This window comes from Stigmatopora nigra, chromosome 14, assembly GCF_051989575.1.
Source record: "Stigmatopora nigra isolate UIUO_SnigA chromosome 14, RoL_Snig_1.1, whole genome shotgun sequence".
Classification (NCBI taxonomy): Eukaryota; Metazoa; Chordata; class Actinopteri; order Syngnathiformes; family Syngnathidae; genus Stigmatopora; species Stigmatopora nigra.
The window spans coordinates 8,217,195-8,243,905 of record NC_135521.1 but is presented as its reverse complement, the minus strand read 5'-3'; the positions used below and the strand labels follow the sequence as shown (position 1 = coordinate 8,243,905).

General features: G+C 39.5%; 2 protein-coding genes and 1 long non-coding RNA gene across 5 annotated transcripts in view; 1 reads left to right on the top strand and 2 right to left on the bottom strand.

Annotated features, from left to right (window-relative positions):
- The window catches only part of adad1 (adenosine deaminase domain containing 1 (testis-specific)), a 52,820-nt gene extending 51,991 nt beyond the window's left edge, over nt 1-829 (bottom strand). The window contains exon 1 of the mRNA XM_077732484.1: nt 690-829. The gene's annotated coding sequence lies outside the window, so the exon portion shown is untranslated. The remainder of the gene's footprint in view (nt 1-689) is intronic.
- On the top strand, nt 410-18,346 carry npm1b (nucleophosmin 1b). Of its 3 annotated transcripts, none has more exons than XM_077732493.1 (11): nt 410-519; nt 769-851; nt 1,534-1,653; nt 1,743-1,836; nt 2,075-2,166; nt 2,270-2,340; nt 2,430-2,484; nt 6,085-6,180; nt 13,794-13,889; nt 13,972-14,046; nt 16,195-18,346. In XM_077732493.1, exons 1-11 carry the CDS (start codon nt 471-473, stop codon nt 16,246-16,248), a joined length of 885 nt encoding a protein of 294 aa, XP_077588619.1. In that variant the 5' UTR covers nt 410-470; the 3' UTR covers nt 16,249-18,346. The 3 variants fall into 3 exon arrangements, with proteins under 3 accessions (XP_077588619.1, XP_077588618.1, XP_077588617.1); XM_077732492.1 differs by having other exon boundaries at nt 2,427-2,484; XM_077732491.1 differs by having other exon boundaries at nt 2,424-2,484.
- A 3,316-nt stretch (nt 18,347-21,662) lies between these two features.
- LOC144207734 (uncharacterized) overlaps nt 21,663-26,711 on the bottom strand; it is a 39,745-nt gene continuing 34,696 nt past the window's right edge. The window contains exon 7 of the long non-coding RNA XR_013328778.1: nt 21,663-21,736. This is a non-coding gene — a long non-coding RNA (uncharacterized LOC144207734). The remainder of the gene's footprint in view (nt 21,737-26,711) is intronic.

The window sequence follows — 26,711 nt, the reverse complement described above, 5'->3', positions numbered from 1 at the left end:
CACCATTTGAGCAGAGATAAACAGAGAAATATAATAAGAATGTACCAGTATTAGAGGATGAGACAAACTGATGTTAAAAGAGGACATTTGCATGTGTTTTATTTGTTAATTGATTTAACTGGGAGGAAACCTCAAACTTCAAATGAATGGGACGTCTGGCACCGTCAATGGCAGCCAAAGAGTTTAATGAAACTTGGTTTTCTGACTTTTATTGAAATGCAATGTGTGAAATCATTTAAGCGTGTTTCAGAATTTGTACATTTTGTCTTTTAATTTGAATCTGTACCTTTACAGGAGTAAACAGTATATTTTGGTTTACAACACCGCCATCTAGCGTCCTTCAATTACAGGACAAGCATTTCCCTTTGTCCCGCCTTTCCTGGGCCCTGATTGGACCGTCCTAATTTCGCTCAAAAAATAAGCTGTACCATCACTGTGACCACCGGAAGCAAAACCCGCACACAACAAAGATGGACGGCGATATTTCAGACATGAGCAGACCTCAAATGTATTTATTTGGTGAGATCCTGCCTTCAAAAAGGCAACCGATTATTTAGCATTTTCGCTTTGCATACATAAAACGCTCAGATAAAAGACGCCGATCGTGTAAAAGATTCATTCAACCGACGCAAGCGTGCTCTTTTGTTTGTCAGCCGGGAAATGAAAGACACAAAAGGACAGATATTTACCTTAAATGATCGCACTGTTGAATAGTTCACCACTCATTCGGAGCCGTCGTTACATCTCGCCTTTTTTGTCCTTTTCCAGGTTGTACCTTGACATCGGACAAACGAGAGTACAAAGTTGACGTCGACGACGATGAAACAGAGCAACAGCTGTCCCTTAAAGCGGTAAGAAGTCCTATTAAAAGTAAGTTACTTGGGCATAAAAGTTGAACAGAAATACATACCAAACAATATGTGGCCAGTCTGATTCCTGATTTACTGGGCACACATGCAGAATACAATAGGTACCAAACTGAGTCCGCCATCTTCCAAGAGTCACGTGATTGTGCTACCACAATATAAATGTTCATGGGAATTTATTGGCAAAGTTAGAACTTCAAATAAACCACATTGCACTTCAATTTAGATGTCAAGGATGTATTTATTTAATGAGCTAAATACAATCCCAGTTGATTTGAGACAAGTTTCCAAGCACGCCCAGACTGCTTGGCGACCAATCACGGGGCACTCATAGACAGCATGACCCCTCATGTGCACGCAAAATATAACGTTTTTAACAAATGTCATATTTAGTTGGAAAATATGTGAAAAAAGCTGAGTATCTAGTCGAACGGCTACCAAGAGAATACATTTGCAAGCGTGATGCAGCACAATACAGGCTGAAGGCTGTAATGAAGAGTTTGCATGCCCTCTACTGGCTGCCTTGCAACTTTCAGCAACACAAAGCCTGCAATTAATCAATCAAAACTGTTCGATTTTTCTTTACTAAATCAGCATCTGAGGATCAATAGATACTGGCTCAACTCTAAACAATTGTGTTGTATGTTGGATCCTGCTTCTGTTCCAGGTCTGCTTGGGAGCAGATGCTGAAGAGAAATTCCACACGGTGGAGGTGGAGGCCCACACTTTTGATGGAAAGGCCACCAAAATACCACTAGTTGTGCTCAAGCCATCTGTTCTGCCTTCGGTGAGACTCACAAAGAAAAACGTTTTGACATTTGGCCTCTGTATGGATTTCCAGAATGGTTTAATAATGCTTTCTTATTAATATCCTAGATGGGTTTGGGAGGATTTGAGATCACGCCACCAGTAACTTTGCGTCTCCTCTCTGGGTCTGGACCAGTATACATTAGTGGACAGCATTTTGTTAGTAAGTGTTTCAGATCTTTTTACATATGATTTAAATATATGAATTGGACAAAGAAAATCCAAATCTGGGTGAAATTGTGTTTTTAGGAATACATTTATTTACATTTATGAACATTTACTGTCATGGAATAATAGCACTTGATGCTGCAACTACTACTGCTATATTTCACATACGATCACACATAGACATCTGATGTAAATTGGAATTTAAGACATTTTGTGGTTGTGTCGTGTTTAAGGTGTCAAAGATTCAGACATTGAAGAGGAAGAACACAACTCATCGCCGGTAAAGCGTCCAGCTGGTCTGATGTTAGGGGGAAAGACCTCACTGGTAGTTCTTTCAATGATTTGTTTAAGGGAACACTCCTTTTTAAAGAAGCTATTTAAAGAATAAATAAATAACAAAACTATTTTTTTTCTCTTCTGGTTTGCAGAAAAAACTCAAGATGGACTCTGAAGAAGACAGTGATGAGGATGAAGATGATGATGATGATGAAGAGGATGAGTATGTTTTAGTCTTATTTCGTGAATATCTTGAGTCCAACCTATCAGTGTCAAGGTTTATAGTTAACTTTTATTATCCTTTAGTGATGATGAAGAGGATGACAGTGATGAAGATGAAGTCACGCCACAAAAGAGCATAAAAAAGGTCAGTCTGGTCTATTTGGCAATGTTTTGTGTGTGTGTAAATTTTTGTTTAGGTTTGTATCAGTCACTAGTTCTATTCCAGACAATATCATTTAAATACCTAGAATTAATTTCAATTAAAATAAATAAAACAAAAGTGCAAAAAGTTAAAGGGCCAAAATATCCCTTCCATTTTTTGGGGGGACAGAATTAAACATAATAATAATTATTACTGATCATAAATAGTCACTTAAAGGCCTCAAGTGTCAATTTAGGAAAAGCTTTCCACTGTAGTGACCACTCTCCCTAAAGGGTTAATGCAAAGCTGCTGTATCCAAATGGGCAGGTAGTCTCTGGTTGTCCACTTGGTGTCAGCATAGGCAGCAATTTGGACTCCAATGGAGTTCTTCCCAGCCACCTTTTTTTTCCCCCTTTACTATCATATAAACAACAAATTGCATATATCCTGTGGTGACCTTTCAATTGCATTAGTCACCGCCCATCACCGCTGCACCCACTGACCGTAGACCTTTTTTCCCCGTTCAGGGCGAAAAACATGAAACTTTTTCATCTTGTTCGCACTTGTACCCACCTGTTTTCTCTGCGTAAAATACAGGGTGCACTTGGCGTAATGATTGTATTTCTCCTCTGTAATCTACGGGAATTCTCACTGTCTCACCAGTGGGACGGTCTTACTTCATTCCTACATTTCTTACCTATATGCAAAAATGTGTGCTTTATACAGGTATTTGCATTGAATCTAAATGTAAAATAGAACCTCCTAAATTGTTTTCAAATTCTAATCCACAACTGAAAAATAGGATGGGGTACAGTTTTGCTTGTGGAATTCCATTTCCCTTTTTTATAATTATCAATATCCAATGTTCATTCATTTAGTTTTGGATTTATATAAAAATATTTGCACTATTTGGAAATTTTAGTGGCTTAATGATTCACATTTTTTACCTAAAGCTCTGTTTGTTTTTAGACTTGAATAGCTTGGGTACAAATTTGAAAATGAAATTATTTTATAAATGAGAATACTACCACTACCTTCATTAAGGAGACACAGTTGGCCCCTTCTTTGCCCATAGTTATCAATTTGAAAAAACAGTAGGTGGAAATGTGTCATTTCTATTGTCGTTACTCTTGTCATCACAATTTCACTTTCTGAACTGTGAGATCATCTCACACCACAAGTGACGATGGTTTGAACTGATGACGTACGTTTTGAGATTGTTGCACATCGGATGTTCCACCGGTGCTGTTTGTATTGTCTTAACACGTGTCTGTTGTTTTTGCACACATGCACTACTTTTTTTTTTCCCCGAGCCTACATATTTTCATCCCTCTGTCATCCCACTGTTAATATGATTGCTCTTATTTTTTTTATTGTCTCATGCCATTTTCGCCCTACACCTGGCCTTTGAACAGGTTTTGCGTGTCTCCGCAATCGCTTTCAAGTCCGCGTGTTTGTATATCAGCCCAATTTCAGTGCGTGAGTTTTTTTGTTGAGACAAACGACTAAGAACCGTTGCGAAGGTTAGAGATCAAAGCTGGGCAGATGCGCATACCTGCGACATGAGCACCGATTCTCGCCTTGGGGTCAGATGACAACTAAGCACGTCTGTCACCTGTTGATTCGATCTGTTGTATTTTCCTCCCTTTTTCGGTGACCTAAACTCGTGTTTTAACACTCCACACGCCCATAGTGGTACATGGAAGTAATTAACAAATGAAGTGTTCCAATAATGTTCTCCTCGGATGAAACTGCTTTTTTTTTTTTTTATCAGAGCATCTGGTGATTTCAAATTAAGGCCTTGGTTGAACGCTCGAAAAGCAAATCCTAAATCTTCGTTTTAAAAAAAAAAATGGCACCAACACAAATAACATTGTCAAATTGTTACAGGAGATTTTGAGGGATTTTGCATGGTTTCAGGGGTCATTTTTAGTACATGAGGTCTTCAATATGATGGAGGTGGCCTCGAATACATATATAGGATATGCAAAATATCATGATTCAGTACTTATGTTGTTAAATATGCTTCTTTTGTACTTTATTCCCTAATGTGCGTAACAGCTGTTTTTCCTCTCTTCCCCAGAACTTGATAAGCGAACATTTGCTTTGCTAAACTTGGAGAAACGCGTTCAGTCAGTGTGAGATTGTTTGCTAAAACAGACGTCTCTGAAGTTCACAGATTTAAGGATCCTATATAGTAACATGCCAAATGCTCTGTACATGATATTATACATCTCCACTTTAGAATGTGTTAATAAATCCATCTATTCATTCATATCATTATTTTATGGAATGACAACAATTAGTGACAACAGTCATCTGTTGTATGAATCAAATAAGCGTCAGCTCTGCTTTAACTGAGAATATCACTACTAATACATTATTATAGGCATTGAAAAGTGACATGGCAGACAAGTGCAGACATTTCATGGTCATTTATACCCCCGCAACACACGGATAAAATGTGAGTAATGGAACAAATGGCTTGTAATTTGCAATTGTCACATGTTAGATTGCCACTTACTACACATTCCAGCTTATATTTTTTATTCCTCACTATTACCAATCCAAAAAAAATCAATCTTTTATATAAGACACTTTTATTTGTAATGTGCATTTTCCTTTAAAAGTCAGGTCTGCCCCTGTGCATAATATGGGTGTTGTCCAATGAGCATCAAGTTGACCATTGGTTTTTCTTTTTATACAAAAATGCTGCTGCTGCATTGCAAGGTGCTGCCAACCCACTGTAGCAAATTATTGTTCAATGTGTTGCTCAAGGGCACTTGGTCAGTCATAACCTGTATTCCAAATGCTGACCCTTTGGTCTAAGGACAACTGGAGCTACTTATTGCACCACAGTGGCCATTAAATTCAAATGGATTTCTATCACTGTTAATGGAACTCAAAAGACCTAAAAGCTCATGTATTTAGATGAAAAAAAAAGTTCTTGATAACAATGCTAGTGGTATTTAGCCGCAATCCCAAACGTGCAGTGCCATGTCAAACATTATGAACATAAACCATCAGCATTTGAGCTGCTTTGCAACTGCTCAAACGAGTGGGTTGACTGTACTGCATGCATTGTTCCCTTGTCAATACTGAAAAATGACAGGTCTGTTGATATGACTGACAGCGTCTTGTGCGGTTCTCATCCTGTCGTGTTCAAAACATCTCGTAAACACCGTCACTTGAGCTTTCCAGAGGTATCGCTTCGGGAAATGACAAGCGTAATGGTCTTGTAGTCGTTATGTCAACACGGGCAATTACACTTGCAACCCGCTCCGAGGCGAGGAATGGGTTGGTCTTGTGGAAATGTGGGTTATTAGATAATCACGCAGGTGAATTCTATCAATAGAAACCTAATTGGGAGGCCTATGGCATTTAGGGAGGCCACTGAAGGGGCTTTTTTAAAAAATAGGAATTGCATGAATGTGTGTTGTCTTTTCACTTCTTTACAATGGATCTTGATTCATTATCAGGTCTGTGTAATGCATTTTGTGTTATTTTAATGCAAACAGTTCATGTAAAATGCACTAAATGGTCATTCCTTGGCCATGATACTTTTATTCCTGTTGTTTATTATGATGCATATTTATTTACCAGGGCCCAGAAACATCGAAGAAGGCCAACAAGAAACTGATGAAACACAACGGTCCTGCTCCGAAAACATCAGGATCGCTGGTTAAGCCACAGAACAAGGTACGTTAAAGATTACTTATTTTGAGATTTTCTGTGTTATTGTATTACATCATTGACAAGAAATAGAAAAATTTCCTACCATGGCAGATCTGTGACCAACTGCTTTTATCAATTGACTCTAAAAAGACGACTAAAATCGAGCCGCCTTTCTTTTGCTGTGGAATGTGATAAGCGCATTGTAATTAGCTCTACCTGATAGTAAATTTCTTTGGTGGAATGTCTTGAACGGCCTCCTCTGAAAAGCCCAAATCTTGAACTCTGCCTCTCTCTTAAGCAAACACACCTGACCTCTAAAATGGTTTCCTGGGGCAAGGTTTAAACCCGTGACCCCGTGTCCCGACCCTGCCGTCTTGGGTTGCAGCCACCTTTTGATGCTCCCCGCCAGCCCACACGGCAACATGCAACACCAGGGGAATACAAATTGGCCGACTTCACCACACATTTGGCCCAGCATTTGATCAAATGCTTTTGACAGGAACAAAGATAAGGCGGTTCCTCCACAAAGACAATATAGCGCAGCCAATTGCTGCTTATCTGACCTCTGTGATTTGTGTGGAACTCGATGAACATAATTCCTAAAGTGAGAAAATGGGGGCTTTTTCAATGTGGGAACTTGACCCCACAAATAGCATTTTTGTCAATTTGGGATACAAGAGTTAAAGGGGTTATCCCATCAAATTTGGATGACGTGCTCTAGAAAAATGGGGGATCGTTTTTCTTTCGGGGGGGGGGCTATTTTTCAGGCTTGTAGAGGATCTTGTTTTGACATCAGTGTTTTAACTATTAGCTGATTCTTTTAGTCTTTTTAACCCCACTTATTAGACCTATGGTTGCTGTGGAACTTTTTTTTTGTTTTTACACAGTCTCGTATTTACTTACTGATAGTTACTGGAAATTTTGGTGCAAGTACCTAAAATGAAATCACCAGTAACACTGGCAGACTTGCTATATTTTACAACCCCACATGTTTACAATTGTATTGTCTGCCACTTCTTTGCTACGTTGATATGGAAACAAGTGACATCTGTATATGTCTTGTATTATCTGACTTTATTCAGTCATATGTACCAAATACATTTAAATTTTGGTTGAAGGAAAAATAGAAGTTAGTTTACAATGAAATGTTTTGCACTTTTCAAATATTTTTATGGTTGCATTCGACGTGTTCATACAAATGGTTTTAGGTTTCAACCATGCACACCAAACAGATGAGTGGAAAAAAGTACCCTGAAAAACTGAATGTCAGTCACACCTAAACGCACTACTTTAACTCAAAATGTTCTCACCCAGGCATGAGGGTTCTTTCATTCCCTCTTTAAATGTGTAATTCCATTCTGGATGTTATTCTAGCCCCAAACATTTGAAGGTACCGTTCACGAAATCGTTTGGAGATTGCCCGACCGGCTTCCGAAACAGTCTGACCAGTTTGAATTTGCGGGCCATTGTAGCTTGGCCTGTTTCCGTCTCCTCTCTTGTACCCAACAACTGTTCCCTCTTGACAACCTCTTCACACCCCTCGCTTCCTGGACACACCTTCTCCCAATTGCTCTCATTACCCTTGTTTGATGTCTAGTGCAGCTTGCGCTTCCAGATGCCCCCAAGGAGCGAGGAAGAGGGCGTGGATGTCTGTTTTTTCCTCTCCTAAACGCAGGTGACTGGTCATTAGATTGCCTTGTCAGATCTTCTGCCAGTACTGCAGTTCTCACCTCTGGCGGCCCAGCATGTCGCTGCACCTTCTTGCGTAACTGGGCTTGTCATGAGAATCAACAAAGTCACGCTGATCCTATGTCCATTTATCTTCCAGCTGGTTTTCTTTAGATTGATGAGTTTGGAGAAGTTATGCCTTAAAGCAGACGTCAGAGTTGTAAAGTTGTTAACCACTTTGGTCAGACCTATCCCAGAGGATGAGTCATTGTTTTTAGCAGCTGATTGACATGTGTTCAAACAGGTGCCTATCTGGATAGCATTAAGTGTAAGGATATTTTTTTATGTGGGTATGACTCGTCCGATTGGAACTACTCATGTGCATGAGAACTTTCAAAAAGACCAAGCCATTGAGTGACATATATCACCCCGTATCCAGAAACATTACATGACATCATAATGACAAAAAGACACGTTGGCGCCTGCATTATCAAGCGGCACTTATAAGTAACTACTTTCTCAGACCTCTAAGATCGATATTTACATTTTAAACCATAAAGCATTAAACCACCACCAGATGAGCCCGGTATATGGGCATATGATAAGATCGCTTATCTGTTTGTGCGTGTCCTTTTGAAGATTTGTTGTCCTTACCAACTTGAATCCTGTATCACTTGATAATCATACTTTACTCCCACTTGCTTTTAAAAAAAAAATACTAATTTATGGCTGTGATGAGTAGTTGAATCATTCTTTATTGAGGAGAAAAGGAAGAAAAAGAAATAGCTTTATTGAACATATGGTACATTTATGTGAATGCCATTCAAAATAAGGAACAGTCTCAGTGTAAGATGTTTAATCAGTTGGATTATTTACAGGAAGAAAACCCAGTACAAATTCTAGAGTTGGAAAGTAAAACTTTGCGGTCACCTTAGGCATTTTCTATCAAAATCAATTTGCCTTTTGATATGAGAAAACAACCTGCAGTTCATTTATGTTTTCATTTACAATACCAGAAAAATGTTTAACATTTTGAACAAAGTTGACCGACATCCCGAAAGAGAGCAGAGCGTTCAATAGCCTTGTCTATTGAACACCAGGTACACCACCTCCTGTTTTTGAAGGATTGTGGGCTGTTCTTGTTGATTGAAGTATATGTGAACATGCTCACAGCTAGATTAAGAGAATCAGGGTTGACTTAACACACTACTTATCGGTGATTGTGGTTGCTCGGTTATGTTGAGCCAGATCTCTTCAAGACGTTGTGGCTTTGCAGAGCTCTCGTCGTCAAGCACCCCACCCCCACCCCCCAACCCCTCTAAAGCCCCCGGGGCAAACTTGATGAGCAAAGGTGTTGCAAAAACATGTGTTTGCTTTGGATTGAAGACGACAGATTGCGTCAAATGAGAGTGTGCTTGTGATTAAGTTCCATGTCTTGTGGCATCTGTAATCAGCGTCTGGGCCAGATGAAAAAGCTTGTATGTTTATCAGCTGTTTCAGGTCCACAGCTGGCCTTTGGTGCTGGCTTATGCGGAGAGCTGCCTGTAAATAATAAATGTAGTGGATTTGGCTGGCCAGCAGCCAGCAGCATATGTGTTCTTTGTCTGCAGAGGGGTGCACATGGGCCAAGTTTTTCTTTTTATTTCGACCTTTTGATGTATGTTGTAAAATACAGGTCTCACGAAAAAAAGGGGACAGATGACTATATTTATATGCTATATGGTCATAGGATAGTAAGGCTATTTTTCGCTCTCTTCTTTAAAAAATGGCATAGTATAGTGAGGCTTTTTTTCTTTAAAAAAACGACATAATATTGTAAGGCCTTTTTCTTTAAAAAAAAAAAAAAAAAACATAGTAAAGCATTTTTGCTTCAGGGTAAAGTGAGGACACTGTGGCGCAGAGGTTAACTCACCCGTCTCCCATGTGGGCAGCCGCGGTTCGAATCCTGGTTGGGAAACATTTTCTCTTAGTTGTTTCTGTGTACTTGTAGTCAAGACCTTCAAATGACGACCAACAAAAGTGTGGCCAAATTGTGGAATAGTGGTTAAGTCACTGGACTCCTGTCGGGAACACCTGGGTTCAAGTCCCGGTTGGGACACATTTTCACTTAGTTTTTTCTGTGTACTTCTTGTCAAGACACTCAAATGATTACTAAGGAAAGTGTAACCACTTGGTGGCGTAGTGGTTAGTTCACTGGACTCCCGTCTGGGAGACTGTGGTTCGAATCCTGGTTTGGAAACATTTTCCCTTAATTGTTTCTGTGTACTTCTTATCAAGACACTCAAATGATGACAAAGGAAAGTGTGGCTCCTTGGTGGTGTAGAGGTTAGTTCACTGGACTCCCGTCCGGGAGACCTGGGTTCGATTCCCGGTTCAGACACTTTTTCACTTAGTTGTTTCTGTGGACTTCTTCTAAAAATACTCAAATGATTACAAAGAAAAGTGTAGTCACTTGGTTGGCGCAGAGGTTAGTTCACTGGACTCCCGTCCAGGATACCTGGGTTCGATTCCCGGTTGGGACACTTTTTCACTTAATTGTTTCCGTGGACTTCTTCTAAAAATACTCAAATGATTACAAAGAAAAGTGTAGTCACTTGGTTGGCGCAGAGGTTAGATCACTGGACTCCCGTCCGGGAGACCTGGGATCGATTCCCGGTTCGGACACTTTTTCACTTGGTTGTTTCTGTGGACTTCTTCTAAAAATACTCAAATGATTACAAAGAAAAGTGTAGTCACTTGGTTGGCGCAGAGGTTAGATCACTGGACTCCCGTCTGGGAGACCTGGGTTCGATTCCCGCTGCCGTCGTTTGGCTGAAAATACTTGGAAAGAAGAATTGGTCAATGGAATAAGAAGAAGGGGGAAAAAAAAAGGAAAAACTTTTTAATTTATATTAAACACTTAGTCATACTTTTCGGCAAAAGGTTATATTCCGAACTGCCTTCGGCAGTTCGGAAGACAGTTGAAGGACCTGTCTGTGCGAAAGGCGTTCTCGGGTCGGCCTTCGGCCGACCCTCGACCGCTTGCTTGGTCAGTGAACCGCCGACACCGGGAAGCGAACTCACGTTCTCTCCGTGCAAAGGCGAGTGTGCAACCCACTACACCAACTCGTGCCCCACTTATACAAGGGTGTTGAAACGTTTTATCCAAGGAAATGGGGTGAAACACTTAGTCATTTTTTGGACAAAATGCTTCATCCACCACTGAAGACTTATTCAGTTAAACACTTAGGCAATTGTTCTTATTCTTTTACCTGAACAATTGTGGGAAAATCTTTGCTTGCACTGGGAATTGAACCCAGGACCACAGATGTGGGAGACTGATGACTTATCCACTGGGCCACCACCCTGTGAGAGAAAGCAGTAGTACTTGTACTTTAGGCTTTTTCATTTACCTGAATAATAGGAAACGGGGTGAAACACTTAGTCATTTTTTGGACAAAATGCTTCATCCACTACTGAATACTTATACTTTTACGTGATGACTTTGTGGGAAAATCTTTGCTCGCACTGGGAATTGAACCAGGGACCAAAGAGTTAGCAGACTGGTGACTTAACCACTGGGCCACCAACCTGTAAGAGAAAGCAGTAGTACTTGTCTTTTTGTCTCTTTTCACTCCCAGGTCGAACTTAGTACTTTATACTTACCTTCAAATGGGAAAAGTTTGTAATCTTAACTAAGCAGGATTTGAACCCTGGTCCAAAGAGGTGGGAGGCAAATGACTTTGACAAATGGCTTTTTTCTTTATAAAAATGACATAGAATAGTATGGCTTTTTTTCTTTATAAAAATGACATAGAATAGTATGGCTTTTTTCTTTATAAAAAAACGACATAGTATAGTTAGGCATAAAAACGACAGTATAGTAAGGCTTAAAAAACGACATAGTATAGTAAGGCTTTTTTTTCTTAAAAAATGACATTGTATAGTTAGCCTTAAAACGGCATAGTATAGTAAGGCTTAAAAAACGACATAGTTTGGTAAGGCTTTTTTTTCTTAAAAAATGACATTGTATAGTTAGTCTTAAAAACGACAGTAATGTAAGGCTTAAAAAACGACATAGTATAGTTAGGCATAAAAACGACAGTATAGTAAGGCTTAAAAAACGACATAGTATAGTTAGGCATAAAAACGACATAGTATAGTAAGGCTTTTTTTTCTTAAAAAATGACATTGTATAGTTAGCCTTAAAATGGCACAGTATAGTAAGGCTTAAAAAACGACATAGTTTGGTAAGGCTTTTTTTTTTCTTAAAAAATGACATTGTATAGTTAGGCTTAAAAACGACATTGTATATATAGTAAGGCTTAAAAATGACATAGTATATTCCAACAGTAAATATCAAGCATCTAGGACAATGTTCTTATCCGAGGCTTTCCCAACCGCTGATCCATAAAAGGTGAAGCCAAAGGAGAGCACAGCCTAGATTGTGCTCGCAAAGTCCTCGAAGCTTTTTTGGCTTCTTTCAGACATGGCTCTGGCTATCGATGAAACCCAGCAATTTCTTTGGATTCCACGCGGCCGTTGCATGCAGGGACAAGCTCGTTGGCTTGTGTAACATCCACTCACATCCAGTATGCCGTTCATGTGTGTCACGTTCAGACACACTCTTTGGACGCACCTGTTGGAACACAAATTAGGCACTCTACATTATTTGCATCCATAACAGACAATCATTTTGGCTAACTGTGGTCAGTGTCTGCAAAACAAGAAGCTACAGACTAAGGAAATAGTACAAGTAGTACGCAGTGTTTTCAATTGATACTTTACTTCAGACTTTAAAATGCAATTTTGACACCAAAAACAGTGTGGAGATTGACCAGTTCTTTCAAAAATTGTGATTATTTATTTAACCCTTACAATGCACTCATTTATCTCACAGCCTGCCATTGACGGTGATAGACGTCCAATCCATTTTCTATTTGGAATGGGGACGGGGGGGCTTGTGGAATGTACCGTCAATGGCACTGAATGACGTGTATTCACATTCAGTCTTCCCAATTGAAATGCCCTAACTTCTGTTTGTAATAATTAATTTAATTGACTTTAGATTCATTTTTAGATCTATTTATGAGTATAAAAATATGAATAGTGAAAAATGAATACCTTCCTTTATCTTTGTTCCAGCGTATCATCACGGGGACTGTGGGCTGGAGGCAGGGTATACCTAATACTGGTTGCCAGCCAATTGCAGATTTCTAAAAAAAAAAAAAAAAAAAAAAGTTAAAAGTGCAAAGTGTCAAAAACACAATATAAAAAAATATATACCAACAATTGTCTTTTCATAAAGGGTTAAAGTTATCAAGTGTCTACTTTTGAATAGCTATCCACTGTAGTGGTCACTGACCCTGAAAGATTTAAATAAATGTTCATAAGTGGGCCTTAAGTTAAAACATGGTCAACGAGATGAGCAAATCAAAGATTCACAATATTGAAAAGTAACATTCATCTCTTTAAAAAAGAATAAAAATTTATGGACATTCTTAGACGTGTAAGTTGCTCCTTGGCACAAATCTTTCATTTCATTGGATTTGACATGGATGGAAAATTTAACAAGGGGAACGACAGGGTTTGCCCTCTCTCCTGCTCGCAAGTAATTTGTACCTGATGTATTAAAAAATAAAAAATATGTTGTAATTAGGGTACATTTTGTCGTCCCTTGTCATGCTTTCATCTGCGTCCAGCTGCTTACTCACGCCAAGGCTATAAACACAGGCCAGACAAAATAGGTCATGATTGGGGCTGAAGCTCAAGCTGTTCTGCGATGCTCAAAATATCAATTCATCACCACTCAGTCCACTTATAAAAAGGCTCGATTTTATACAGCACAAGGAGGTCATATGGCATTCCAATAGTACAGAATTAAGGAAGAAATATTGCCCTAATATCTAATCTTTTGAATCTCCACTTGTGTAAATCTCTGTTTGACATCCCAATCAGCCTGTCTTATCTGGACAATATATTTTTTCCAGACACCTGTTCCGGGAAAAGACAAAGCACAGACCGTGCCGCTTGAATCTCCGCTTTTGGCTGAGATAAAGAGCAAGTTGTCGGCATCAGCTAAAGAGGTACAGTTTGCCATTCTCTTCTTCACACATTGGCACTCTCAAACGGGTTTCTGCTTCATGATTTACTGTCTCTCCTCACCAGGGGAAGCCGTTGCCCAAGTCGGAGCAGAAGTTTGAGAACTTTGTCAAGAGTTCCTTTAAAATTTTGGACAAAACAGTAAGTAACTGTCACACATTGGTGCATTTTGGGGTTGATATATGTACTGACTGCACATAGGCTCAGATCTTCAAGCCAACTGAGAGTTAGAGAATTTTTTTTTTCTTTTTTACATTTTGAGCTCCACACCATGTGTTCTTGTGATCGATATATAGCACAAAGGTTTGTTTACTGGCGCGCTCCTACCAAAGTGTCAAACTTTCTGCCTGAACTTATTCTATTTTTATATTCACTTAGCAAAAATCTGGCACTCAATCAGGATTGTAAGGATGTTTTATGTCCACTATAATGGCTCTACTATTTCAAAACTTATTTATGTAATAATGAAGTATTTGAGTTTAACAAGTTTAACATTGCATTGATTGAACACATTACCTGCCACTGAAACATGAGCATTAAGAACCATTCCATCTGGATCAAGTGAATTTGACATCTATCGCCATCAGTGACCTGCAATACATTAAAAAAAAAGAAAATAGTCACTTTCATTAAAGATTTGGCTTTTACACTAGGGAAATATACCAAAACAAGCTACTACTGCAATCATTTTTGGACTCAGATGCACCGATTAGAATAAGCCACCCCCACCAAATTTTGCCAAATTTGTTCATCTATAAATTATAAGACACATGTCTCCACAATATATTAAGGCACACCAAAAAAATGAAGTCTGAAAAGTATGATGGGATAGCTCTAGGAATAAATAAAAGCCTTCTGGCCAACAGTTGCCTTGCACCCAAATATATGGCGAAGCATTTTTTTTCAACGCTCACTGAGTTTAAAAGTCTCACGAGAAGTGGTGGAAATCCACATTTTTTTTCTCTATTTTTTTTTAATCATGTGACTCTGAGCTCATTCGACAATCAAGTTCCTGCCACACTAACATTTGTTGCTGGCCACTGATTTTGGGCTCTTGGCAGTTGCCGGGTCAAGAGCCCTTTCCCTTCATTTTAAACCTTAAGAGCTCTTCGCCATGATGGATTCACAGGAATGCGCCATTGTTCTTCGCACGGTTGACATACATTATGCTCTCCAGTCGGCCCCACACACGCATAGAAAAACACGCACACACATCTCCCCAGGACGCCGTGTTCTCTTTGAATTATATCCATTTTGTGTCAATGTGGGCCTGGTCCGTGTTGAGGCGAAATGGGAGTACACCTGCCTCTTTCCCAGTGATTTAGTGGAGTATGTGTCTTTTGTAGCCTTAATGAAGGGACTGCTGGTATGTGGATGGTACCAGTCTCACATTCACATTCAAGGCCTTTGACCAGCCCAGCGCAGAAACTAAATCTTTTTTGACTGCTTTCTTGTCATTTTAGTGGCAAAAGAACAACCCTTAGCCTTTTATATCATATTGCACGGATTAATCACTCGTACGGGCTTTAGACGACTTTGCAGAGTGTCAGACTGTGGTAGTAGATTCTGGACTGTTAAGACATTTACAATTTATGCTCTTAAAATTGCTTGGATTCATCATTGTTATTCTTATGCCAAATAGAGCGCGATTTTTGAGAGCTTTTACATCCCCAAGCTACTTTCAACCTGAGATGAAGCAACGTGCAACAAATTTCGTTTTCCAACTTAGCACGAGAGAGACACCGCCTACATAGAAAGCAGACGAAAGAAAACTAGTGGTGGGACCACGTGAGGACCTCCCAATACAATACAATTTGTGATAGAAAGCTCACAATAGCAATGATCTCACAATATGGCAACAGTTTTGGATATGTGTAGGACAGGAAATCAATCTAGGATGTTCTATGATACAAAAACAAGGCATTTCTAAATGGCAGCTATCTATCACATATTACATTACCAAATCGATATACTGTCACAACCCACGTGAAAACACTTGTAAGTAAAACGTGGGCTTGGCTTTTGGCCCTGGGGTGGGGAGAACTCTTGTTGATTCCACTTTGTAGAGAAACATCTGTGTAAATGATTTGGCTTCATCAGCCCGGGTTGACATTTGTCAGACCTGAAGCGCCTACTCATATACTCTGGTATGTACTACTGCCCCCACCCAAGTTCTCGTCGCTCCCCGACAACTGATCTCAAGTCCAGTCGGCGAGACTCACAAAAACTCATTTTGGAAAGTGAGTCACTCACTTTATCTGTTTTTACCCTTTTCCCTTTCTACCACAGATGGTCAAGGAACTGTGGGGTTTTGTGAAGACCCTGAAGGAGGAGCAGAAGTAGACACCCTCCGACTCTGAATGCATTTGTCAGTTTCCTCATCTGTCCAGGGATTTACAGGCACAGTCGGCAAGATTTCCTACTTCTTTTCCACGTCCCTATCGCTAATAGCATCTGACTCGGACGCGTGACAACATTATCTGACTCGAGGAACATTTAGCGGCAGAGTGGTTTCGCTCTATGCGGAAGCCGTCAGTCTGCACCACCTAGAGTGGAGCAAAGTGACGGCCCAGCTAGTTCAGACCTGCAACTTCCCGCATTAAAATAGCTAGGCCAACACGCGTGACACCTGTCCATTTTATACTCGCAGCAAGTACGTTCAAGATGTGTTCATAATATTTTAAGAATAGAAACCCATTATTTTAGTTTTTGTTAGTCCGAAATTCCAATTTTTAAACTCTTAATTGTGAATGGTTATTTGAGATAGGCTCCAACACCCCCCGCGAGGATAGTGCAGAAAAAGTGGTTCAGAACATGGAATGAAAAAAAACTACTTGCAGAAATTCAGTAGCAATGAATGTATTATCAGTGTACATCCCATTCCTATTTTTTTGTTTAGTTTTATACCGCAAATGCATATGGCCATGTTTTTTGAAACATTTTCCACGAAAAAGAAATGCTACGAGTTTGAAGTTTACACAAAAGGGTGTAAATCCTACAACAGTAGCTATAAAAGGCAAAGCACCTGCAGATGTCACATTTATTGCATTCAGGTGCACCGAGATATTTAATTGAGTGCATGCTGAGATTGGCATCTCGATTTTCTCACCGGTTTCGCCGCAAAGACTGACTGCAGGAGCTCCGCGATTCCACGATTAGCGCGTTTCCTCGTCGGATGCAGTAATTACATCGCGATATGAAATATTGCCGAATGTGCCTTTAAATGTCTCTGCCCTAAACTAAGATACGTCCAATCTTCTGTGAATGTTTTGGTTGCTTTACATTTTGATACTTACTTGTATTGTTGGTGTGCTTTTAGGTCTGTTTTGCACCAAAGTCCCAGTTTGCTTTTCCGCAGTTATTTAATCAGCTCCTGAATGATTGGAAATAAAAACAAACATGTTATGGGGCAACTCTTACATGTTATTCCAATGTGTAGACCCACCATTTGTGCCCTTGATGTTTTTCCTGGATCATACATTTCTTTTGTTTTCTATTCATGTTTTCTCATAACATTAAATGCAAATTTGGATTACGGCAGAATTTTTTTTTTAGCTCAAGACTCCCCATACTTGTGATAATGACGTTTTGATAGAGTTTGATTGCATTTACAAAATTTGCATTCATTAATATTTAGCCAGTTTAACATTTTTAGTGATCAAACCGAATTAATTTGTTCTTTTTATTTTAGATCTCGAATTGTATCTTTGCTGTAATTAGAAGCGAGAATAAATACTTAATTATACCAATTGTCGTTATGCATGTAGCTGGCTTAACAAGCAAAATCAATACAAGCTCCATAAAACAACACAGATGTGTTTACCTAAAAAAAAAAACATCATTAGTCACAAGCTCGCAGCAGTACATTTACAAGTCATCCGTCGTAAATTTTAACGTACCCGCTAACGGGAGAATCCTATGATTAAGCAAGATGGTCCCGTTTACTCACACGTTATTGATACCGATGATGTATTTATCCGAGAATGACACACGGGTGAAAAAATGATGTCACCTCGACACAAAGCACATCAGGCGCATTAATTGATTGCACTCTTGAATGTCTCGACGTCTACAAACGTGCTCTCAATCTGCGCTTATTATGTGTTTATGGCGCTGTATAATTCCTTTTACGAGGCAAATCTTGGCACTCAGACGGCATCTCCAACTGCTCGCGTTAATCCATTAATCATTACGTACTTCATCTCATCCAATAGGTATACCTGCCTTCTTAATTACCTCATTTGAAATCTGACTTTAGGCTATTTTGATGTAGTTGAATGAGTTAATAACATAGTTGCTTTTACCCATTAAACTTTTTTTTCTATTGGTAGATGTAGTTGTAAATGAGGTGAGGAAAGAATCTTTTTGTATGAGTGTTTGAAAGAGATTTGTAGCGGCTTTTGTTATTGTGTTTGTTCCATTAAAATCTTATTGCCCCTTTTGCTCAGCTGTTTTGTTTTACACTTGTAGTAGATTCCTTAATGAGGCCTGTTGAGTGTCTACTGTGTAGCTCATATTCGATTTAAGGAAACATTTTACTGTTAAAAGATATTACTGTACCATTATGAAGCTAACTTTATTCTGTATTATCCCCATAGAAAGTTTGCATGTACTTCATTCTGGATACGATAATGACAATGTCCTTCCACCGCAAAATACTGTAAGTCTTAACAATTAGGAATTTCCCACCATTTCTTCTTTACTTTTATCTTGTTATTCCGCATTTATTGTTCAGTAGATATATTCTCAAAGACAACTCAATAAGTCATAAGGTTTTGGATAAGTCTACCAATTTTAAACATTCAACTGCAAATATTTGACACAAGTTTTTTGTAGATTTGTAATCATTTCACAAATATTGACTAGTGTTGGATGTAAAGTAGAGCTTTGATTGTTAACTAACCTGTCATATGTCAAAATAAAGGGAAGTCAACCTGCTAACAATGGCCTGTTATTGATTGTCGTAAATGGAATTCATCCTGAATCTAAAATGAGCAAGCTCCAAGGTGCACCACTGCTTAATTTAGGTTCTGTGGCTGAATTGTGTGTCAACCACAAAAAAAGGAGGCATGCCGCGGGTGGTTTTCCACGTGCCTCTTTGGCTATCCGTCTCTGTTTTGGCGGGCGACGCTGTGCGTCATCCCGCAGCTGCAGCACTTCCTCGTGGCTAGGGGGCACGCAGTGACGTGATGCCTGAATCGCAATTAAGAGTTTGGAATTTGTTTCAGGGACAATGGTCACTACAGTGGACAAAGCACGCATTGCGGGCAACACTAACACTGCAATTGGATGATAAATGCGAAGTGTAAAATATTGTTTTTTGCAATGCAATTGGCTCCATCACCTTGCATAAAAATGGAGTTTATTAAGATTTAAGAATTAACTTAAAGTATTATCATACTTTCTGCTTGAAAGGTGTCAAAAAGTCATTTGGGTGTTTCCAAAAATGGTAATTTCATTGCATCTATTTGTTGTAATCCTTCACAATTCCTGATTAGATTTGATTCCGTCTTTAGTCTCAGTTTTAATGATTTCAGGCTCTCCACTTGGAACTTGCTTAAAATCTCAATAGCTACTTGAACCAGTACTTGCCCACTTTATTTTTAGTATGAGAAATTTCAAGAATTCAAAGGACGAGAGTGAAACAGCTTCGGCCCACTAGACAGAACCTCACAATCGAACAAAATGAAGGGACTCACTGGACGATTGGAGGCATCCAGCTCCTTTGTTAACACATCTTATAGCAACTATGATCAATTTACTTCCAAAAAAACGTCACGGTCCATATGCATCTCCTCAGATGTCCTGGATGGGTCCGCGTGAACTCAAAAGATCAGGCATACTTTTCCATGAATGCAAGGTGTGCATTATGTAACGTTAGCCCACGCTGTTCTTTTCGAAAGCATTTGGGAATGTGAATGCCTTCACTCGCAAAGGCCTGGCCTGCATTTTTATAATTCCACTTTTCATACCTAAAAGCAGCCTGATGTTATTCCTCAACATAAAAGAATGTGTGAAATGCCAGAAGTCCGATTTCTATACTGTTACCTAAAAGTGTGACATATAGTCTGGAAAATATGGTAATTATCCCAAGTACTTATTTACTTTTTAGAGGGTTAAAGGTGTAAACTTTTGGAAAGCTGTCGACTATACAGAGTGATCACTGACCGCAAAGTATTATTATACGTAAAGTCGACTGGCCTTTTGTTGTTTGCTTAAGGTTTAATGCAATTTCTTTTCTTGTCTTTTTTTGCTTAAACACATCTGTGCATTTAGTCTTGGAAAAACTGGCTGCATAACAACAGGTGTTGTCAACATGTGTTCACACTAGCATATTATAATTGTGTGGTCAGTACTGTAACGCTGCTAAGTGTTGTTATGGTGACGCGTCAGACTGGAACGCAACTCGCTGCTTTTGCCCTTCAAACTGGGGAGCACAGATGTGAGGAGTATGGAGGAGAGGGGGGTGGGGGGGTGGTTAGCCTATCCTTTTTTTGAATTGACTGCCAAATTTACACTTTGGCGGCCTCCAGTGGCACTGACGTCTTTGTCTTTGAATTTGTCCAGACAGTGGATGGGCCGCTGGCCCAACACCCATTTGTTCGGAATTTTAGTAGCCTTGTAACCATCTCCAAATTTTTGAATTCAAGTCCGAGTCACTCGATTTAGAGGTTCGGTCCCTAGTGAGTCTCGATACCGTGGAAATATATTAGGGAGGAAAATAATCGGATTCAAATTTGATGTAAACTATGCCAATAATTTAACCATGTGAAAAAAGAATTACTGGTGCAGTGGTTTTTAGAAGAAAAAAAAAGACAAATCATTTCTTTGCAAGTCTGTTGTGCATCAGAAAATAAGGTTGCAAATATATTGAATTGAAATATTTGGTTTTACATAATAAACTTAGCCAATGTGCTAAATGGAGTCATGATTTTGGTTGTGATATTGTTGTTTTTTTTTCTCTTTGAGCTGCAAATTTTGCTCCAGTGCAGCAATTATGATTTTTTTTGTATAAAATGCTGAAAATGTCATAATTGGACCTGATTTCTAATCACGTGACAACCCTAATTTTGATTCTTTTTACTGACAAATCAATTGTCAGCATCATAAAACCTCCAACACCTGCGCAAACATGGATTAAAAAAGGTCATTTTCCCTGCACACCTCGACGATACGCATTTCCATCTACAAAGAAAGAAAAAAAACAGCATTTCTATCCTTTTGTCTGGATTTACAGCCCTGTGCACGACGAAGCTTGAAGTGTCACACTTGAAACTAACAACTGTGGTCTACAACCTCCCAGCTTCCCTTCCCATCCCTCCCATGTCGATTGTTTTGACCTTTGTTTGGAGGAAATAAGGCTTCCAGCGCTTGATGTGACAGGCAGGCACATCACCTGGATACCAGCAAAAATAAACTTGCAAGAGAGAGAGGTGGGGTGGGGGGGAACATTTCAAGCTCTCACAGAGGCTTTCAGAACAGAACAATAGTTTTGCCCCGAGGGGAAAAAAGTGATCACGCTGGTATGTTTACATTAGCGCGAAGGGAAGCTGTCATTGCCATCGCCTGCCATTTTCTTCTGTATTAGACTGCATCCAAGTAACTCCGTCCATATTTTAAGACACAAATACTCAATACTACACTCATACAATGGATGGTTTATGCTATACTACCCCTTATCTTGACTATCATGGAGGATAAGGATGTTTCAATTATTAGTATAAGTGTATGTGTATGAAACTACTCACAGATATTTTGGGAGGATTTGCAGATTTCACTGGAACGCGCCAAGAGGGCCTTCTTGTAGTGCTGTGCTGTTGTCTTGTTCCATCTGTAAACAATTATGAAGCGGCATATATAACTACATGGTTCATTAAGCTTTATGTTATTCATCCAAATATAATTTATTTGTTTGAAAACGGAGGCCAGTTTAGCTAAAAACAGTTGTTATATTGAAAAGAAAACCAATTTTTCCTCTGTTTGTTGCCCATTACTGTATTTTTGGGACTATAAGTCTCACCTGATGATAAGTTACACTTTTAGGAGAGCATTTTTTTTAAAATCAGGAACCAAGAACAAAGATATTTTAAAGTAAATATTCTAAAATGGGACAAAAAATAGGCATCTGTTAACGGAGCAGTTTTTTTCCAGATAACTATAACCCTAATAAACAACATAACAGGCTATCATGTTCAGAAAGAAAAAAAAATACATTATTCACACTTGAAAATTAGTCGCAGGCCCAGCCAAACTATAAAAAAAGTGTGACTTATAGTCTGGAAAACACAGTATTATTATTATGGAATTATTCTAAAAGTGTCATCCAAGATTGAGATATAGTTTTTCCAACAATGCAATTATTATTATTATTTTTTTAATAATTCTATTGACAACATTAATACACAATGTAACATTTTATAAATAAGACAAAATTAATGTGCTTGTGAAGCTCATCCTGTCAGATACTTTTGCAAAGGTTAATTTACTGTTATTTACAAATGTTGGGGATACCATTGCTTAGTAGGGTGCTAGATTTGGGGAAAGATCAGAGAAACGACATGTGGGCGTATATAGGTGGTTTTGTGGGGGGTTCGTGGGGAGACTTATTCATCCTTTTTTCCCGTAAGTATGAAAAAAAAAAAACAAATCCCGGCCCAGTAAAACACAACCCAGCAATGGGACGCACTCTTGCTTATTAATACAGAAGGAGGCACGCTGACTTCGACAAGCGCCAACATGCGAGCGAGCGCATTACCTCGCCGCCTGCTATGGCAAAGATGTGAGCCGCATTCCTCGCAGCACAATCTTGCAGCTTTTCCCCCTCTTGCTTTAGAACTTTTTTGAGGGTGACTCAACGTTGAGGAAAGGGGGGGGGGGGCGGAGGAGGAGGTGTGCGTGTCTTTACGAACAAGTCTGCAAAAGCAGGTTACAACTGCCAGCGCGTCGTATTCATTTTTGAGAAATGAGCACTTGTGCTTAACTCATCGGCTGACGTTGACGCCGATGAACGTTCAATTTGTTTGATCTGGGAGGGGCAGGCAGCGAAAGAATGCTGCTGGCCCCTCCCACTTCAAATGGATCGGACGTCCATTGCCATCAATGTTAATTAAACACGTTAATTCACTAGCAAGTTACTGGTAATCACTTGTTAGTATCCTAAATGCGAATACCGTCTATCTATAATGTGAGCCATGACAAAAATCCACAGATTTATGACAAGGTCAACAATGTTTAGGTCGTAAAAGAATAAAAATATCCAAAATGTGAACCTATATCCTCAAAATAATTACATCAGGCCGCCATAAAAAAGAACACTTGTCATCCTTTCGAAGAAAAAGACAGATATCCAATTGTGTCGTCCAATCCTCTTTCTACTATGAATTTGTATCAGTTCACAAAGGTAGCAGCAAATGAACATTTGTTCTCTAACTCACTCTAAACCAGACAAGATCAGTTCTTTCTTTTTTTTAAATTGACTGACTACCGATCTCCCAAAATGGAAGAAATCTGCCTAATGGCCAGCCAACCTGACCAATTGGTCCACATCAACTCCAACAATGTGCATTTTCATCTCACTGACATTCATTCCAAAACCACAACAGCTTGAACATTCAGTCACACGCATCATAGTATAGAGCAGGCAGTTTATTCAGTGCAAATCACTCAGTGTTTGCATAAAGCAGCAAAACACTGGTTGTGCTGCTTTTGTCAAGACAAGATGATTAGTCTATTACGCCTGGAGGGCACTCCCATTTAATTTCCATTCAAATCTAGCGTCCAAAACACAGCTTCACTTCAAGCAAAAGCATATTTGTCTCGTCTTAGTTTCCAAAGTCGCTCGGGGCGCTACTTTTACCAGATATTTGAAAGACATAGCTCACTCCGAGCAGTCCGGCGCAACAAGGTAATTTGTCAGTCGCAAACTTCAAAAAGCTGAAATCTGTAATGAGTTGAAGCCCCCGAGCTGTGTGGAGAGCTTGTGCTCGTTGCATGTGGTCCCCCTTGATTGGAGCCATGCTCTTAAGTTGATTAAGCTTACTTTTACACACTCCAAATTGCTATTTAGTCAGATTGGGCAGATGGGCGTCATTCAGATGCAAGCATGGACTAATGATGTTGCTGTATGAACTCGAAAAAGTATTAGGAGGGGAGGGGGGTTGTATTTATTCAAGTAACAGTATAAGGTGATTTTTTCTGAAATTAAATTCAGTTACACTTGGCTGTGTTTACTTTTAAATCATCATGATTATATAAGTGTAATGAGATTTACAGCTTCACCATGAAGTGCACTAATAAATGGTAATAATAATAAATAATCAATAAATAAGTCATAAATAAGTAGTCGAGATAATAAGTACATACAGAATAAGTACAATAAATAGTTACAAAAAAGACATGCTGTATAGACTTCTACAAAAATGTCTTTTTTTCCTGTAAAATGTCACTGCACTGATAATGGCATCAGTGTTGTTATCAAAACAGAAAAAATCATCAATATAGGTGTGTATCAAGAAGTCGAATGCCTATGCTGTGCACTATTTACTTTTTAAGATCTCTTTTCTAACCGCTGGTCTCGTGGGAAAACTCGTCCATTGGCTGCCAACCCAAATGGATTGGACATCAAAGGCACTCAACGAGTTAAAAAATAACATTTGTTCTTTCTGCGGCCAAAAAAACACCCTCCCACATGTTGAATGATGTACATATTTTGGCAAAGAAATGCGCTTTATTGAAGCATCTCGTCTTTTTCCCCCCCGAGAACTCGGAGATACCAGCCAAGCTTCACATTGTACATCTGGAGTGGCACATTTTCCCAAATAACATCTGCGGCAAAAAAAAAAAAAAAGCCAGACAGGTAGTTAGTCTCCTGGTCATGGATAGATTTTCTTTCTCCCTCTTTCTCTTTTTCTACCTTGCGTTTCTTTTCTTTCACTTCTCTTTTTCCCCCTTTTTTTCTTCCCCTATTCTAAAACGCCCCAGGCTAGTATTTCACTGATTACAGAGTCCCTCCATTTGAATGGTCGTTTGTGTATTGTCAGAACAAAGGGGGCGAGCGGTCTCTGAAGAGGTGCTAGACAGGGGAATGGATTGGGCTCGGCGATTAGGATGAGTGGAAGTGCAGGTTCGGGCTAGCTTACGCCAGGAGAGGCGGCTCAAGGAGGGGAATCCACTCCAAGCACTCTGGAACATTTTCTTAACCCAAAAGGTCCAATGGCAGTGCCGCACATCAAGTGCGGTTTTTTTTTCCTTTCTTTTTCTTCCCCTCTGACCATTATCGTAATTCTGCGCCTTGACCATTCCTTTTACATTCTCAGGCTACAAAGCCCTGGTTGGAGGGCAGGTCTCATCATCTTGCAGGTCCTTCATAATTTCACATATTAAAACCTAATCACCCGTTTTAAAAAAAAAAAATCTCAAACTGTGTTTGTACACTTAACAAAGCCGCGTTAGGGGGCCTGCTCTTAATTTTTTTTCATCAGAAAGAGAATTTGAAGCCTCAGGATTTATACTCAAGACTTCAATGGTGCAGATCATCTCTTTGGCCTTTGAATGATCTTGCAATTCTCCTTATTTTTGGTCATTGACGTGAACAGCGATAAGGGGGGGGGGGGGGGGTGATAACATAGTACAGGGGTAGGGAACCTATGGCTCGGGAGCTATATGTGGCTCTTTTGATGGGTGTATATGGCTCTCTGCCTTTTTAAATCATATTTTTTGTCATTAGACTCTTCTGCATGCAACCTCTCATTGATACTCATTGATTAGCAACAGTGAAACAATTTTCTCAAAATAATTCAGACTTTTTTTTACGTTCAAAGTGGTGAAATGAATAATAAATGCTCACATGTCCATGTATTTTTACGTTTAAATTCAGAGTATGGCTCTCGAGGAATAATGTTTGAAAATGGCTGTCTTCGTCAAAAAGGTTCCCAACCCCTGACCAAGATGGGATACTGATAGGTTATCGTTATGCTTCTCACTAGAAATTAAGAGATTGTTTTAAAAAGGTATAGAGGGAGTGGTCAGGTTACAAGGTGATGTGATCATGAATTGTCAAAGGCCAAAGAATAACAGTGTATTTTCGCTCCAGTGTATTGGCGCTAATAAAAACTTCTTGATGTTAAACGCAATGACTTTCCAGGTTGAAAGCAATCCAATCCTTTACCTTCACAGGCAAACGCCAAGAGAGCCAGCTGCACCTGATGACACGGCACTCAGACACACAATAAGCAGATGAACATTAGCGTGACAGGCATCGGCTTTGAACACTCACTTAGTACTTCTCGCCCACAACATGAAGGCGGCGACTCACAATCAAAGTCCTCATCAAATTACGAGGGTGTGTTGGGGTCACACGCTCGGTGGGCTTCCGCATCCTTTTGATTCTGAGGCATCACCTTTTCAAAGCTGTTTTCCAGCCCATTTTTAATTGACTCTGTGCCTTTGTGCCGTTAATGAGGCTTGTAAACCACCATCCATCAAGCCATTGAGGAGGAATACTACAGCGGGGCACCGAGGTGTTGTTTTTAGAGTTTGTCAAATAATCGCACTTTTTCTAAAAGCCAGGCCGAAGTTTCTTTGCCGGCTTGTTCGGCTCTCGTAACAATTTTACGCCACGTCGCAAAAAAAAAAAAAAAAAGAAAAGTTGCAACCCCTCATTTGCTAACACCTCTCAGAAAAACAAAAAACAGTTATGGGCCTTGCTCAGTTCACGGACACGTGTCATTTTTACTTCCCCCCCAAAAAAACAATGGGAGGAAGTCCAAAGTAGAACCACTTTTGTTACAAAAGTACTATTTTGTGTA